We start from the raw sequence: 17,595 nt of genomic DNA, 5'->3' as shown, positions 1-17,595 counted from the left end.
TGCTATGTCCTTGAGACATAATTACAGCAGAATGAATATGCAAATACAGACTCAGAAGAGTCAGATACGTCAATCAACTAATGAGAAGCTGATTACAAAGGGGGTTAGAACAAAACACAGCAAGACTCAGCCATCAAATAAAGGCTGTGAAGGCAACCCTGGGTCTACGGAGGTCACTCCGTGCCCACGAAGGCGCTTTATGTTCAGTGTTTTTTTTTTTGGGGGGGGGGGCTGGGGGAGCCAAGAACCTGCACACATGCTGAGATACAACTTCTAGCTCTGTTACCAGCATGGCCAACAACTGGTAGGAAAGAACGGCAGGACTCAACAGCTGTGGAGTACCTACTGCATACCCAGCACCCCTAGGCTAGTTTTACATGAATTTTTCATTTACTCCTCACGAAAAGCCTATGGGTAAGTGCTGGCAACCCCACTTTATAAATGAGGACTCCAAGACTCAGAGAGATGCCTAAGGTTTAGATGGACTGAGGCCGGGAGCAATATTTATCTCCGCGGCCCACACCAGGCACACAGCAGGTACTTAATACATGCCTGGAAAGAATAAGTGAAGTTTCCTAGTCTGGTTCAAAGCCATGTCTAAGACTCCACTCAGAGACCTAAGCCCGACTCCAACCCCATTGCTTCCCCCTTTCCTATGCCTGCTGCCCCTCAACTTCCCCTTCCTCTAACAGTGACCTCCTGTCCTATCACAGCAGCATCACAGGGATCTGTTATGTCCCTGAATGACTCTCCGGAGGGCACTCGTAACACGCTCACTGTTATTACGGCTTAGAAGCCCACTTCCCCAGGGCCTGGGAAGCCGGAGGAGAAGTTCAATTGTTTTCCTCCTCCTCCTCCCGCCAGGAGCAGATGGCCACAGGGCCTCACCTCATCCTCAAGACAAATGCACAAGGCAGAAACTAAGCAAGAATTAGAGGAGTCCCCGTCCTAGAACCACACCCACTGTGGAACTCTGAACGTGCCGGGGCTGAGGGAGGAGGGGAAAGAGGACCACCTTTTATACTCTGGTTTTCTGGATGAGAAAACCACGACCTACAGTGCGTGACCTGTCCAAAGCCCCATGCTACGTAAGTACAGAAGACAGAGCCCAAATTAGAACCTGGCAGGCCCTCCTAGTTCTCAGGCCTCGATGCAAGCTTTCTAAGGGAAGAACTGTAGGATGCTAGGCAGACGGTGCCTTTACCCTCTTCTGCCAGAGCAGTTTTCAAACCTGAGCGTGCCATCAGCATCACCTGGAGGTTCCTGTTGAAACACTCACCCCCAGCTTCCAGCTCTGTAGGTCTGAGGTGGCGTCAGAAATACGTATTTTTAAGAAGTTTCCTGGAGATGCTACCAGTCTGGGGACCATACTTTGAGAACCAACAGTGCTGAAGTTTCTCGTGGACACTGTGTGTGTGCTGGGGGGGTGCGAGCTGGTGAGGAGGAGCAGGGAGGAATGTGGCAATAGCATGTTGATATCTTCAAGGTCACAGGATAGACTCTGGATCCATTAAGTAAGAAAACTTCTTACTCCTGACACCCTCAGTTCCTTCCACCGACAAAATGGAAGCAATCTTTCTAAACTTTACCCAGGGTGTGTAACATGAGTCTGTGGATTCTGAAGATGCACATCTGGGTCTGCCTATGTCATCACTATCGTATGACCATCTCAACGAAATTCTAAGGGTAGGTGGGAAACTGGACTTCTGGGGACAGGTGTCCCTCCGCTATAGGACTTCCAAAACACTGGGCTGGAGTGACGTGTTCCCGAAGGCTCTCCATGCTACGCCTGGTTGGTGCCCATGCCCCGAGATGCTCAGGGTGGGGGATGGAGGAGGATCTCTGGATCACCTCAGTGGTGACATCTGGATTTCAGTTTAGGCAACTGGCCTAAACTCCCAAGCAATTTTTTTTGGAAGGTGAAAGTCACCCTGTTCTTTGGCCTCGGGTGTGGTACATTCACACTCATTTCCGCTGTCCCATGCAAACCAAGGGTTCCTTCCAAACATTCATCACATCCAAGCCTGCAATCTGGTTACTAACAACAAATGAGTCTTTAGTTGTCACTTCCAGCTCTCCTCATGTCTGGCACAAGGCTGGGCTGTGCTGGAAAGGCCCATGTATTCTGCCAAGATCTGACAGCACTACCCTTCTTTCAGTCCATGCCTTAGCTTTGCCCTAGACTGGAACTCTCTGGGAAGACATGCCTTAGACATGTACGAAAAAAGCAGAAAGGAAAAAAATAAAAGGGTGCTGTACATGATATTTAAGGGCTTCCTTTTTGCAAAAGTATGGAAGTAAACATGGAATGAGTCAATTGGCTCACGTCATCTGTGTCTTTCCCACTGGAACAGAGGGTCAATACCAAAATCCAACATGATGTACCATAGCCCACCTGCCTTCCACTACTGCTCCAGTGCCAGGCCTCGGAATTACAAAAAGCCAAGGTTACCTACCATTCATAAGATTACCTGCCCAGGCCCCACATCTGGCTCCTTCATGCAGCCTGGGAAAATAGAAGCATTTTCATCTTCTTCATTATGCCCTAAGGTGTGCCTGGGTGGCTCTAATCCATTCCTCCTGAGTCCCTAGACATCACTTCCTTTTACAAAGAAACAAACTACAGAATTCTGACCTGTGTACGATGCAGACTGAGTTACAGCTTTCCCCTGGCACCTGTAACTCAAAGCGTAATTCCTTTAAAGTTGGGAAATTCATTGCAGTATTTTACGGTATTGATTTATTTTAAACTTCGCTGGCAGTTTTAAGGCCTGCATGCCTCTGAATCCCAGAAATGCTGGAGGAGGTCTCCATTTCCTTTGATTTTGTAAAATCACAGAAGACTCACTAGGGGAAATGAAAAGAGCGGCCGGGAGCTTATACGTTGCTGCCCTAGTTTATCAAGACAGAACCCTGGGCATTCTCTCCAGGTCCTCATCTTGAATGCCCCTCCGACTGGGGATTTCACTACAATGACAGTCCCCTCTCCCCTTACCAGCTAAGTCCTGTACCCAACAAAGCCTCAGTGTGCCAGGGCGAGTTTCACACAAACTCTGAGATGTGACCTCCTCACTTACCACCTGGCTTACAAGGTGCCCCTAAACCTACCTTCAAGAACCAGCCCAAGGCACCACCTTCTCTAGGAAGCTTTCCCTCCACTCTCTCCAGGCTTCCTGTATTTCTACAACTAAATGTTGTCTTAGGTCCACAGCTAACCTGTGAGCTCCTAGAGGACAGCACTGGGGTCTACACTATCAAGACCACCGCTGGGCAAGCGCCTGTCATACGAGGGCTCCTGCTCACCAAATCTGACTTGGCCTCAGAATCTTTCAACACAGGGCTGCAGGCAGCCACATCAACAACAGGGACGAATCATGAAAGCCCTCGGCTTTGGTCAAGAGTCAATAAATGAGCTGGAAGATGGGTCAGGGAGAAACCCAGCAACCCTGCCATTTTGCTTTGGATCCTCATCAACCTTAAGTGTCCAGGCTAAGCTCACTTAGAACGGGCTTCTGCCAGGTCCCGGGGAACAGAGACAACAGGGTGCCTTTGGGTCACATCAGAGCCCTTCCTTGTCCTGGTGCACAGACTGTCCTGTCAGCACCCCCTCAGTGCCAGTGCTTTCCTGCTGCCCCCAAGGGGGATGCACTTCGGGTCTCCCGCTTTCCAACCTTTTGGGAATTTTAACCTCTGCCTGCTTGTGTGGCTTCTGCCACTGTCGCCCGGCCCTTGGTTATGTGGGTGCCTCACCATCCCTGCCTTGCCTCGCCTGCCCATGTTTGAGGCTGTATCAGTGTGACACAAGAGGAATCAACACACAGGTGATCTCGCCTGAAGGAGCAGAAGGTGGCCCTGCTGCGGTGTGCTGTGCCGAGACTGCCAGACTCCGAAAGATGCCTACGGGCAGCACCGACACTAATACCTGGGGGCCTCTCGTGTGGAGCTAATAGGAGCGGGAACCCACCTAGAAACCCATCAAAAGCTGCTTTCAAAGAAGGTGTAGGAGGCAGGATAGAACAGTGGAATTTCCAGTCAGGTATCCTGCCTCTGAAAACTGTGTCAAAATGATTCTCAGCTTCCTCATCTGCAGAATGATGGCAGGTAACAGAACACTTATGCAGATGATGTGATAATAAGATACTTTATGTAAAAGTACTTAATTCAGGGCTGGAGATAAAAGGGCAGGGCCTCTGCCCTGCACAAGTCAGAGGGCCCCTCAAAACAGGTTTTCAGAACCAGAGCTGTTATTGTGGGAGGGAGTATCTGTGTCCCTAGCGTAAGAGGAAATGGGAGTTGGAAAGACCCCAACCATCAGGCAGCTTTGCTCACAGCTGGAGGATTACAGGAGCTATTCTGATTTGCCCGAAGGGGTGCTGCCTAGGCTGAGAGGAGCCCAGGATGCCAGGGAGGAGGAGAATGTGAGCAACAACAGCCCTGGGGCAGGCCTGTCCCCTCATGAATGCTTTGATGTCCTGCAGAGCTTCAAGGGACAGATTATCCTTGTGGGCAACCAGCCCCATTACATAACAGACAGCTCAGTTTCCTTGTGTTGAGACAGCAGGAGTGACAGACAGAGAGGGCGACAGCGGGGGCAAAAGCTGGCGCCCAGGGAGCTGCCTGGCCTTACAAATACCGGCCTTCCCCACCTGGGGGATCTCCCAAGAAACACCAGTAGACAGACCCAGAACCAAGGGATGGCCTGCACACCGCATACCAGTGGTACCTAGAACTGCCGGGTCTTCAGTGAACGCTGAGCTTTACATTCCCAGGGAAAAGAGCAGCAAACCCACAACCCTCTGCTCTCACACAGCCCCGTGAAGTCTAGTGAGACAGGGTAAAAGCAAGGCTGGGGCCTCCATTTATAGACAGGGACTCAAAAGATGCTCAGCAGTTCTAGTTCTGCTTGGATCTAAGAATTAATAGTCACTGGCTAAATACACCCCCCCCCCCCCACCATCACCAAATCTCTCTAACTAAAACTTCCATTCTCTCCAAGGACCTCATCATCCACTTCAGGGTGAGGCTGGCACTTCCCTCTTCTACTCCTCCCATCCTCCCTTCGGGCAGTTCAAGGCTCCACCAGACACTAAGAGGGATGAGCCTCTGGGCTGTGAGAATCAAACTTCTGACTTGGGTCTCTTCGGCAGTTACACCCTCTCTGGGAAGCCTTCCTTCATCACTGTCCTTTGGGCTACCTAGGTGTTTACCAGCACGCTCTGAACCTTCTCAGAGTAGAAGAAACCACCTCCCAACTGGAAACCGACTAAGTGCCAGGCTCCTCGGGTCCACGTTACTCAACTCAGAATGCACTTCCTGCCCCACCTAGTGCCGCGCAATCTACGTGAGGCTCAACTGTTTGTTGAATTTTGAAAACATTTGAGATTTATAGGCAATTCCATGAGGCAATACACCATATAGGTTACAGCCATGGACTTAGACCTGGGTTCAAATCTAGGCTTTGACCCTTACTAGCTCTGAGAGCTTCAGGAAGTTACTTGAAAAGAAGTAAATGAAATAATGGTCATAAAGCACCCAGCCCAGGGATGTCCATTAATTATCATCCTCTCTGGCACTGTTGCCCTCCATCAAAGCCTTAGCCTTCTAGACTCAGGAGGTGAGGCTCCAAATGGGGGTCTTACATTCCCAGAAGCTAGGTCTCACCCATGGTCTCATTCTGCCCCTTCCCACAGGGAAGGCAGTCCTGGGAGAGAAAGGCCTGTCTTATGTGTTCCTGGGTTAGTTCCGATGGCTGGGTCAGGAAGTCACACTCAGAGATGGGGCCTGGAGACCTACCTAGTCTTGGGTTCCCAATTTCACACTTAAAATCTTTTTTAAATTTACCACCACCCGCCCCCCTACCCCGGACTCTGTTTTGAAGACTTTGTTGTTTAAAACAAACCACGTTAATTAAACATTTTCCCCCCATTTTTAAGTTTTTAGTCTTACTTTTGATTAACTTGATACCTGTAATGTGACACAATTTGGGTATAATTCCAGCCGAAAGGAAGCGAATGATCTGAATTGGCTTCTACAGCTTCAGTGTAAGCATATGTGCTGCTTGCTGCCTGTGAGATGAGCTGAAAAAGCTTTTGAATCTCCAGCAAAGGGGCTCGACTAGGGGTTTAGGAATCCTCATGTTAAAAAAACCTCAGATCTCATAAAACAGAAACAAAATCTGAAGCCCAGGTCAAGGGGCCAACCGGATACCCAGCATGTTAGCCCAGAGCCACATCTTTGGACCCTAGGCCAGGGAATAATATATCATTTATTACTTCAACAAGAAATTAGGCCCGATTTCTTTCTGATGTTGGGCAGCTACCAAGATCGCATATGGTACAAAGAACATTTTCTATGACCCCTTAGGTCACAACAACATCTGATTTCCTTCAGCAGACCTGAGCTGCCCACTCCAAATAAACATCATTCAAGGCCCTGGCTTCAAAAGGCCCTAGGTAACTGAGGTTTGTGTATTAGACAGCAAACTTGGCCATGAATGCAGAGTTCCTTAACCCACAACAACCTCCCCGTTAACATGTGGGCAGTGGTACCTGGAACATCAGTCTGGCTGGCTTCCTGCTTTGGGTAAGGCTTTTGGCTGGCTGGTAGGAACCATTAGGGGTTATTAAACATCTTCAAAAAGTGACAAGTAAGGGAGAGATAGGACCCCTCAGTGAGTAACCTTTAAAAACAGATACATTTTTCTGGAACAAGCAATTGGATAGAGTTGCCTTGATTATAGCTTTGTTTCAAAGAAGAAAGCTATTTGGCAGTCCTCAGAAACAAGGCAACTTTAGTTTAAAGACCACCATCTTCAGAGGAACAGAAGACAACGCTTCCACCTCAAGCCCAAGCGTGCATCTAAGACTGCGCTGTCCAGCGTCTCACTTAGACAGTTTCTACGGGGCACTTTCACAGCCTCTTGCAACTCCCCCAACAACCTCAATCAGATAAGTATGATCTACTCCACTTTATGGCTGATGAAACCCAGAGAGGTAAAATAACTTGCCTGAGGTCACAGAGCCAGTAAAGCACAGAAGTGGGACTCGATTCTGGACAGTCCACGAGGCAACACTCCTTTCAGAGGAATCCCATGTTTCCAACCCAAAGTGCAATTCCATTCATGGTTGCAAAAAACTGAAACCATTTAGCCCCAATTTAAACATTTCTCTGAAATCTACAATCCTAGATTGCTGAGGCGTTCCTTCACCATTCCTTCATCACGCTGCTACTGGGAACGACTGGGTGTCCTTTATGCAGCTTGAGTTTGACCCACGACAAAAAGTTTCGTAGGAAAGCTGGCCAGGAATCAGGACACACAAGTTCTGCCCCTTCATTTGGGACCTTGAATAAGTCCCTTCTTTCTAGGTCTCTCCCTACTTCTCAGCTCCCCTTCACAGTAAAATTCCTCAGGAAGAGGCATCAAAATGTGGTTTGTAGCTCGGGAGTACACGAAGCCAAAACTTTTCATAGTTATTTACCTTTTCCACTTTCATTCTCTCACAAGTGTACTGTGAAGTTTTCCAGAAGTTACATGATGAGTGACATAGCACCAGGTTACAAAGCAAAAGCAAATAAGAATCCAGCTGACTATCAAGGCAGATGTTAAGATATGTAAAAATATAAAACAATGCCACTCTACTCACTAAATATGTTTTTGAAAAGTTATTTTTCATAAATTATGTATGTTAATATGTAACTGAATTACTACTCATTTGAAAGGACCATTTAAAACATTTCTCAGTTTTAATTTCTAATACCAAGACCCATAGATATAACCCAAAACAAAAACTCTGGAATCCTCAATTTCAGGAGTGCAATGGGGCCTTCAGACCAAAAACTGAGAATCGTTGGCCTACTCTCTCACAGTCTCCGATTCCTCCCCTTCATTCTCTCTGAAACCCACTCTAGTTAGGGTTCTCATTATGAGCCACCAAAATTGCTCATGAACACTAATAACTTCCCAATCGCTAAATCCAATGGTCAGTGGCCAGTCTCATCTCATCTCACTCAGCCTACCTACAGAACACGCCACGGCTGATTCCTTCCTTCTCCTGAGGTCTTTTCTCCACCTGGCTTCCAGGACATCATGCCCAGGTCTCCTATACCTCTGGCTTCCTTTCCTTCTCTCCAAGCTCTGTTTTGCTTTGAAATCTTTTCTATGCCCACTTTAGAACCTTGGCCATCTCCAAATTAGTACCTCTAGACCATTCTCTCCTCTGAATTCTAGACTCACACAACAGCCTACTCGACCTCTGTACTTGGTCACCAGCGATTTTTTTTCTTTTTCTGCTGAGCCGCACGGGTATGCGGGATCTTAGTTCCCTGACCAGGGATGGAACCAATGCACCCTGCAGTGGAAGTGTGGAGTCCTAACCACTGGACCACCAGGGAAGTCCCTCAACTTCTGTACTTGGATTCTAAACAGGCATTCCAAACTTTCAGATGACCAAGACCTAACTTTCTCCAGCCAAATCTGTTCTTCCTCATGTCTTCCCCATCTCATTTGATCCTCTCTATCCTGCCAATGGCTTCCAAGGCCAAGAACTTGTAGCCATCCTTAATTCCTTTCTCTCACATCTTATGTTCAATCTAGCATGAAACCCTGTTGGTTGACTTCAAAATTCACCCAAAATCCAATCATTACCTCCCCTGTTCCGCTGTTCAAAGCCACCATTATCTCTCACCTGGGTTATCATAGTAGCCTCCCATCTCATCCCCTCACTTGCTCCCTTCAGTTTACTTTTAGCACAGGTACAGTGATCCTTAGCAGGTACAGTGATCCTTTCAAAAGATCAGATATCACACAGCTGAAAACACACCAATGACCAGAAGATTAAAAGCCAAAATCCTCACAGTGGCCTACAAGGGCTATTCTAGTTGACTCCTAATTACCTCTCTAGCTTCTTTTCCTATACTCTCCTCCCTGCTCACTCTATCTAGCCTTCAAGCTGTTACAATGGTTATTGCCTCTGTCTGGGATGTTCTTCCTCCAGAAATCCTCATGGTTCACTCCCTCTACTCCTTCTAACCTTTGCTCAAAGGTCACTGTCTTAAGAAGACCAACCTTGATCTCTTCCACTTGGAAGTACACCTCCATCCCTCACCTCCCTGCATTCTGATCTCCCTTATCCTGGGGTCTACATCCCTCCACTAACCCACAGCTAAGTTATGTCTGTCTCCCCAGTAGATGTAAGCTCTACAACTGTAAGAATTTTTGTTGGTTTTGCTCACTAATGTATCTTCTGTGCCTGAAATAGCCCCTGGCAAATAGTTTCTCAATAAATATGTTGAATGAATATATGGAATTAGCTTCTCCATCTATAAAGCTTGATTGGGAGAGAGGGGAGTTTAGACTCAATAGTTCCTCCCAGCTCAAGCCTCTGATTCTCTAACCAGCCAAATACTCAATTTATACCACAACTGATTTGAACCTTTGGCACTACAAGGCTCAGCTCCTGGTCACAAAGACCAGGGCCCTGGACCCAGCCCTCAATTCTAAGTGCCCAGCTAGGACAGGGCAGGATAGGTACCAACTGACCAAGCACTGTCCTCATTAGTTGTCAGAGTCTGGGACACTTGGCCTTAACTATGTTTCTGATCTTTTCCCATCCCAAGGTCACCTATTTCTCCTACCTGAAGCAATCACTGCTATTTAGCTTTAACTTTAACTTTGCCCTGCAACAAAGCACAAATCCCAAGTGTGGGTGTCCAAATGGGAGCCATGATTTCAATTAGTTATGACAACCCCATAATCCTAACCCAAATTCAGATCCCTCTTCCAATGACAACCTTCTTTCTACCCCAGGGCAAACTTGAATTCTAAGAGGTTTTTTTAAAGTAGAAAAGATGAGATGGAAATGGAAAGTGACAGCATGAAATACAATTAAAATACTGTCTAGCCAACCCTTTTTAGGCTCGAACGTGGTACTACCCCAAACCTCGCTTTAAGAACGCTGTTCTCTTACTCACTGGGCAGTAGGACAAACTGGCCTGGCACCTGGAAGATAATGTTTGTGGAATGGAAGAATTAAACCTGGAGTGACTCATTTGAGAAGTAAGTTCACTGAATACTGAAGCATAACCAGGTTCAAATCAGCATTAACCAATACCAACCAGAAATGTGAGGGTGATGAAGGGAAAGAAGGGACTAAGAACCCATCTAGGTAATGGAGGGCTCTGTGCCCTAGGAGCTGAGGCTCCTTCCTCATGACCACTGGGATCAGCTTCCGCCCCCTATCACCTCCTCTCAAGCCTTCAGCAAAATCTAAGACTAGCTTATTTCCAGCTTGCCCTCTTGATACCAAGAAAAAAGGGGCTGGGGGGAGAAGGAAGATGAGTAAGATATACCTGCCCTCAAATTAGTAGGATCGTGGGTAAATGACTTAACCCTTGCAGGGTTGCAAAGGTGAAACAAAATGGCACATGTGAAAATACCTAGCATTCATGGTAGGTATTCAATGTTCTTTTCTTTTCCATTCCCTTTAAGGAAAATGAATCATATCTGACCAATACACTAGCCAGCATGTGTATCTACTGACATTAATCTCCCTACATCTATTACTTCCTTCTACTTTGATATTGGCCAGTTGCCTTGCCAATTCTGCCCCAAAGATCCAAGCACTCCTCTACCCTCAGTGCTACTACATTTAGGTTCAACAACATCCCTTACTAGCGTGAATCAAATAATTGGTCCAACTGGTCTCCCAATCTCCGGTTCAAATCAGCTTACACATGCTGAAGCTCTCAGTGCTACATTGCTCTTCTCTGGTTTGCATATGGCTCCCGAATGCCTACTAAGTCAAGGTCAAATTCCAGGGTCCCATGTTTCACCTTATTTCTAGTCTTATTTCCCTTGCTCACATCTCAGACTCTGGTCCAACTGAACTACCAGTGCTGTTCCTGGTACATACACACTTTTGGATTTTCCACCTCAGCTCTATCCACGCTCCAGTAGGCCACTGTCCTCCCCAACTACCACCTGTCTACTACATCCTTCACTACTCCAAACTGCTGGAGGCTCTCCAATATGTTAGGCTCCCACTGGCTTCAGGTCCCTTGCAGAGGCTAGGCCTTTTACCTGGGATGCTCCCCTCTGCTTCCAATTCCCTACTCTTGTTTCTGGGCACTATTCCCTGAAAGGTCAATTTCCTTACATTCGTTGTAAAGCAACTATGATAAATACTGATTTAATGTTTCTCTCTTTGACTAAGCTGCAGAAGTCATGAGGATGGGGCATGCTTCTGATTTTGCTTACCACTGTTATCCCAGAGCCTAGCACGGTACTTGACAAATGAAAGCCCACAATCAATCTGTTAAATAAGCAAAGATTTCTCTAAAAAATATTCACTCACACACTGTTTATAGTATCTAAAATGGAGAAATGGACATCTGCTATCTGAAGTGGGAGAATGATTACATTACTGTACCTATAATGGAATGTCAATTACTGAAGGCCATGCTTTCAAAGTATGACATGGAAAATGCTTGGGTTAAAGCTGAATGGAAGAGCAGGAAACTAAACCTAAAAGAGCATGATCTAAACTATGCAGAATTGGATGTGCGAGTAGGAAAGATACAAACTGGGGACAGTTTATATTCTGAAAAAAATGTCCGTACTTCTTTTGCACGTTTTCTACAGTAAGCGTTTATTAATTGATGAGAAAGTGTTTCTAAAAAACTTAAAAGAGACTCAGCTCAAATGCAATGTCTACTCAAAACTTCCCTAGACTTTCTAATTTGTACTCAAGTAATCCCACATCTCCTCATTGAGACTTGGGAGGAATCTTTGGTAACAAGCACTTAGTTCTCTTCAAGCCTGCATTTCCCCCCAACTCCATACCCCCCGCCTCCCTGGGCTCAGATTGAAGAATCCAGTAGTCCAGGAAGTGTGCATGCAGAACAAAAAGAAGTACACTCACCTAGTTTAAAAACACCCAAGATGTTTTGCCCTGAATTTTAAGCAGCACATGTGACCTGGTCCATTCTGGTTTCAAGTTCAAAGGCATCAGGCCGGTCCTGTGGGTTAGCAGCTAACATATCTTTCAAGAGCTGCTTGATCCCCTCAGACATGGAAGTCCTGCGTTTCTGGGGGATGTGCAACTCCATCTTTGGGTTTTCTAGCAGCGCCTCACCAACAGGGACGATCTCAGTCCCCTGTTTGATATAGGTCCCCAGGAGCTCCTTCTTGGTCTCAGAGTCAATGAAAGTGATTCTTTCTATCATTGCCCAGATGATAATGCCCAGGGCAAAGATGTCAGCCTTGGCTGTGTAGTGTCCCTCCCAGACTTCAGGGGCCATGTAGAAGTCTGAGCCGCAGGCTGAGGACAGCCAGTATTTATTCACATTCACATTTTTGTTGTCTTGATTGCCCTCTTTACCTCGGGGGGCCAGCCCAGCACAGACCTTGCTTAGTCCAAAGTCTGCCACCTTGAGGATGGGGGTGCCAGACCGCTCTGTGATGAGGATGTTGTCTGGTTTTAGGTCCCTGTGCACGATGTGGTTTTTGTGCAGGAAGGCAATGGCGCTTGTGAGCTGTAGCATGAAGCTCTTGTTGGTGGCTGGGTCCGGCCTCCGGGACAGGACATACTGATTCAGGTCTCCACCTTCACAGAACTCCATGACAAACCAGAGATAGCAGGGCTCCTCAGCATAACCCAGGATCCTTTCTCCTAAATCAAGGGAAGACCAGAAAGAGCCCAAGTGAGATGGACACAGTCACACCACTTGTAGACTAAAGGGATGTAGCACATTAGAGTAGGAGTGACAGTGGTGACAATCGCTCCAATCCAAGAGGACCAGCACAACTGGCACGGAGCCAACTCTGCACAACAAGGCCCATCTCTACTCATACAGGGTGAGTCAAGGGATAACAAGATACGGGAACCCTGGTTTACTGATGATTAGCCAGGAGGCAACTTAGTTCACCTTTCCCAGTTTCCACCTCTGCTTCTTCACCTGTAAATGGCCGTGTGTAACACAGAGTACCAACACTGGCCCTTGACATTCAATTTAATATTTACTACCACCCTAGGAGGTAGGAAGAAATAGCCCCATCTAATAAAATGAAGAACCCGAGGCTCACAGAGACTTAGAGTTAACAGACTCAAATCCATGACTGCAGCGCCACTGTGTTTCATTATACTGTCTCCAAATAGGCAGCACCATACCACCCACATCTCCCAGGGCTGCTGCTGAGACGAGGGAAAATTTGTGAGAAGACCGTCAAATGTCTGTTACTCCATGCTAAGCCAAAGACCTTCCCTCCCTTCCTTCCTGCCTTGTGCAGGGATTCTTGTCGATGCATCTAGAATGGCACTACAAGTTTATTTCAGACACACTCCAACTCAGTGTTTTCTGGTAGCCCACCACACGCCTAGCACAAGTTAGGTACGTGACAGGCCCATCTCTATGAAGTTTAGTTTGAAGGAGATAACGGATGTTTAAAACAGCAAGTATCATTAGCTGTGCATCTGCATCAAGGTCAAGTTTTACGAACAGTGAAGGGTGGGTAGGAGTCACCAGATCTAAAGAGGTCCGAAGGGGCAGGACTTGAGTGACCCCTAAGAGACAGGCAGTAAATCAGCAGGGAGAAGCCAGAAGGAAACTCTAGGCTGAGATGGGATGGATAACGAGGCACAGGAACAAATGGACCAGAGAGGTGTAAATAGGAAGTCTGAAGTGGATGTAAGATGTAATCAAGTTATGTGGAAACTTGAAACTCCAGCTCTGCCTTCCTCAGAAAGTCTTTCCTTTTGAACCACAGTAACTCCAGGAAAGCTGCTGATTGGCATCTCCAAACAAATACCAATACACTTTATAAAGCAATTAACGGTACACTGAACCCTTAGCATGACGTTATTTGGTGACTGCAAGAGCCCAAAAAGCTTGAGCCTAAGTAGGCAGGTGTCTCATCTTGCTGATGAGGAGGCTGGGTCAGCCCCGGGTGGTCACGTGGATCATTCGTGACTGAGCCAGACCCTGAGGAAAAGTCCTCTGATCCCCCGTACAGTGTCTCCATTCTACCAAAAATGAAGGCTGCAACCCCTCACACAGCCTCTGCCAGAGGGTTTCTTTCACTAGTCATTTACTTTATTACAAAGAGAATGGGTGATCCAGAAGAGATGCTGCTAAGCCCCGAAATTACCAAGGCACATAGTCTACAAAAAGCCAGTGGTTTGGGAGTTCTAGGTTGATGCAAGAAGATGACTAGATGGACAAGGCAAAAGCTTTAGGTTTTTGACCACGATCTGACAGACCCCATTTCCCCTGTAATTATATAATTTGTTTATACTGCTCACAATCAAAAGTAATACAGGTAGAACTAGTTTAGGGCAGATGGTTTTTTTGTTTTTTGTTTTTAAATCAGTTGTTTCCCATCTCATAATCCTCTTTCTAGGTCACCTGCTCCAGTAGGCTGAGGTTCTATCTAAAAAGACTGCAGGGACTTCCCTGGTGGCACAGTGGTTAAGAATCCGCCTGTCAATGCAGGGGACACGGGTTCAACCCCTGGTCCGGGAAGATCCCACATGCCGTGGAGCAACTAAGCCCGTGTGCCACAACTACTGAGCCTGCGCTCTAGAGCCCGTGAGCCACAACTACTGAAGCCCGCGTGCCTAGAGCCCATGCTCCGCAACAAGAGAAGCTACCACCATAAGAAGCCTGTGCACTGCAACGAAGAGTAACCCCCACTCACTGCAACTAGAGAAAGTCCACGCGCAGCAACAAAGACCCAACGTAGCCAAAAATAAATTAAAAACAAATAAATAAATAAAAAGACTGCAAAATGAAGTGGTGATCTGAGCCCCGATCAATCAACCTAGACTCCTGAGTAAAGACCCATAAAAAGGAGAACAAGAAATGTTTGGGGGTGGTAGAGCCAGAAAGGAAACTATTAAAAAGGCATCAAATTCCTTCTGCAAAGGCCACATCAGAAAACAGTGAAACTTCTGGTAGGGAAATAAAGGGTGGGGAATGATGATTACTTCATACGCAAAGTTGGTAACTATGGCAATTGAAATAAAAAGACAACAACTCTGTAAAACAGACTACATATAAGTCCAGGTTATGAGAATTCAGGGAAAGAAAAAGAAAAAAAAAAAAAGGTAAAAAAGTGCCCTCAGTCAGTCAGTGAGTGGGTAGATGAGACCCGGGATCGAGGGACTTGCTCTGGGGAATGAGCTAAGGTCAGGAGATGCCAAAGAAGGGGGCTGTTTGTAGAGATGACAGAACTGGACCAGAAGCAGACAGAGCGTCAGTAAGCATGACGGAATGGAAAGTGGGGGACGCAGCTACCTGTCCCAGAGACAAAAAGCACTCTGCACAGGGAAGGACCTTGGGCTTATTTCATGAGAAGCTGCAGTATGTGTTTTCATGAAGGAATCCCAACTGCCCACAAAAAACATAAGAGCCATGTAAGAATTCCAGCCCTTTCCTTCAGGCAGATTGTCTACCTGGGCCTCTCAGCTACCTTGCATCACAGCAAGATGGAGGGAGGGAATGCGGCACTCAACGCACTGGGTGCATTTCTGTTCAGAAGCAAGTAGTAGAAGAGCACACAGTAACAGAAGAGTAATAGAAGACCGGAAGACAGGAGTCTAGGTTGAGACCCCAATTCTGCCCCTGGTTTACTGGGTGGTTTCGAGACTGAGTATGATGGGAAGATAGCTAGAACCTGGGGCAAGTCCCTGAACCTCTCAGACTCAGTCTTCTCAACCATCAAATGAGAATGACACTTACACCACATATTCCTGAGTTAAGTCACAGTCGGCAGAGTATAAGGTACTTTGGGGGAATCACATCCTTTACCATCTCCTACATCATCATTCCCACCGGACCCCAGCCAAGTCCTAGCAAGCCACGGATTTCAATACTCTCAGTGCTGGAGGCCAGAGAATATAGCTCTCACACGTTAGGCAAAAGATGAAACTGAGATCAGAAAATGAAAATGGATGATTATATCACATTTCTCCGGCTGCAATAGCTAAAATCCATATTCTAGCCAGAGCAGGCCACTTTTATTTGAGGTGACCTCTCTACGTAAAAGGTGACCCCTCTCCCCAAATCTGTGCAGGTGCATCTGAATGTGTACCTTAGGACCCAGTCTGAAAGCTAGCCTACTCGACATGTGCCTGATTTCCCAGGTAACTTTCCTCTTCTGACCAGCCAAAGCCCAAGTCTCATTATTTACCAGGGTGACTGTGCACGGGGGAAGGGAAAATGGTCAAACTTCCAGGGATTATCGAACACTGGTTCTAAGCTGACACAAATTCCTGGAGACTCAAAACGTCACCGTGGTCCAGTCAGGGTAGGGGGCCGATGGAGGTCAGGTGACCAGTGGAGTTTCAGCTCAGGTCTGTTTCACAGCCACCCCAGTGGGTCACTGAAGCCACCCTGTGGTTACTTCCCCAGTTTTGGGATGTAAAACTGGAACAAACACATGCAGAAACTAGTAGAATCCTCACATGAAATTCAGTTTTTTGAACTGACAGAAACAAACAAAATTTACTTAAGTTTTATAATTCCCTTGTTTGGTATAAATCTGACAGTTCTGTAAGACTAAAAAGGGCTGAGAATCTAGCTGCCCAGAGCTGGAGAAAAAGGAGTGTTATTTGAAGGTGATAAGGATTTGTGGCAAATTAACCTTTGAGAGCCCACTGGCTTCCAGGAACTATTTGTCACGGCCATGAGTGGTTGGTGAGCTGCGATCCTGCACAGCCACCTCCCTCCACCAGAACGTGCTAACTCCCAGGTTACAGGGGGCAAAGAAATGCACTTGGATTAGAGGCAGGCCTACCTTCAGGGGCGTTTTATTACCTTTCCCAAGTCCAGTAGCCAGAAGACCACAAAATAAACTCTGTATTTCAAAACATATCCTATGCCACAGTTCACAGGGAAACAATTAAAAAAAAAAAAATCAAGCAGGGGACTTCCCTGGTGGTCCAGTGGCTAAGACTTGGTGCTCCCAATGCAGGAGCGATCCCTGGGTTTGATCCCTGGTCAGGGAACTAGGTCCCACATGCCGTAACTAAAAGATCCCACACTCGGCAATCAAGATCCCAAGTACTGCAACTAAGTCCCGGTGCTGCCAAATAAATAAATTAAAAAAAAATAAAGTTAAAAAAAAAAATCAAGCAGGTGCCTCGCATCTCATTACTCATGGGCATAAGTAGTGGCTGAAGTCTCCCAACAAAATGGGCTGTATTCAGAAACCTGAGGTCGGGAGGCTCAGCATAAGGATAAGTCAGTATGAGCTGTGGAAAGCAGGCACTTCCTGGAAAGGGATACAAAATACCCAGAATTTTTTTTTTTTTTTTTAAAGATTTATTTATTGATTGATTGCTTGCTGTGTTGGGTCTTAGTTTCTGTGCGAGGGCTTTCTCTAGTTGCGGTGAGCGGGGGCCACTCTTTCTCGCGGTGCGCGGGCCTCTCACTGTCGCGGCCTCTCTTGCTGCGGAGCACAGGCTCCAGACGCGCAGGCTCAGTAGTTGTGGCTCACGGACCCAGTTGCCCTGCGGCATGTGGGATCTTCCCAGACCAGGGCTCGAACCCGTGTCCCCTGCATTAGCAGGCAGATTCTCAACCACTGCGCCACCAGGG

At 46.9% G+C, this 17,595-nt stretch overlaps 1 protein-coding gene across 3 annotated transcripts in view; it reads right to left on the bottom strand.

Annotated features, from left to right (window-relative positions):
• The window catches only part of STK35 (serine/threonine kinase 35), a 45,254-nt gene that overhangs the window by 17,927 nt on the left and 9,732 nt on the right, over positions 1-17,595 (bottom strand). For all 3 annotated transcript variants that reach the window (XR_011070359.1, XM_068524389.1, XM_068524388.1), the window contains exon 3: positions 11,919-12,668. Coding sequence is in view for 2 of the 3 variants with exons in the window: in XM_068524389.1 (XP_068380490.1) it covers positions 11,956-12,668 (713 nt within the window). In the remaining variant the exon portion in view is untranslated. The remainder of the gene's footprint in view (positions 1-11,918; positions 12,669-17,595) is intronic.

This window comes from Eschrichtius robustus, chromosome 16, assembly GCF_028021215.1.
Source record: "Eschrichtius robustus isolate mEscRob2 chromosome 16, mEscRob2.pri, whole genome shotgun sequence".
Lineage (NCBI taxonomy): Eukaryota > Metazoa > Chordata > Mammalia > Artiodactyla > Eschrichtiidae > Eschrichtius > Eschrichtius robustus.
The sequence above is the reverse complement of the archived record's forward strand: the minus strand, read 5'-3'. Positions and strand labels throughout refer to the sequence as shown.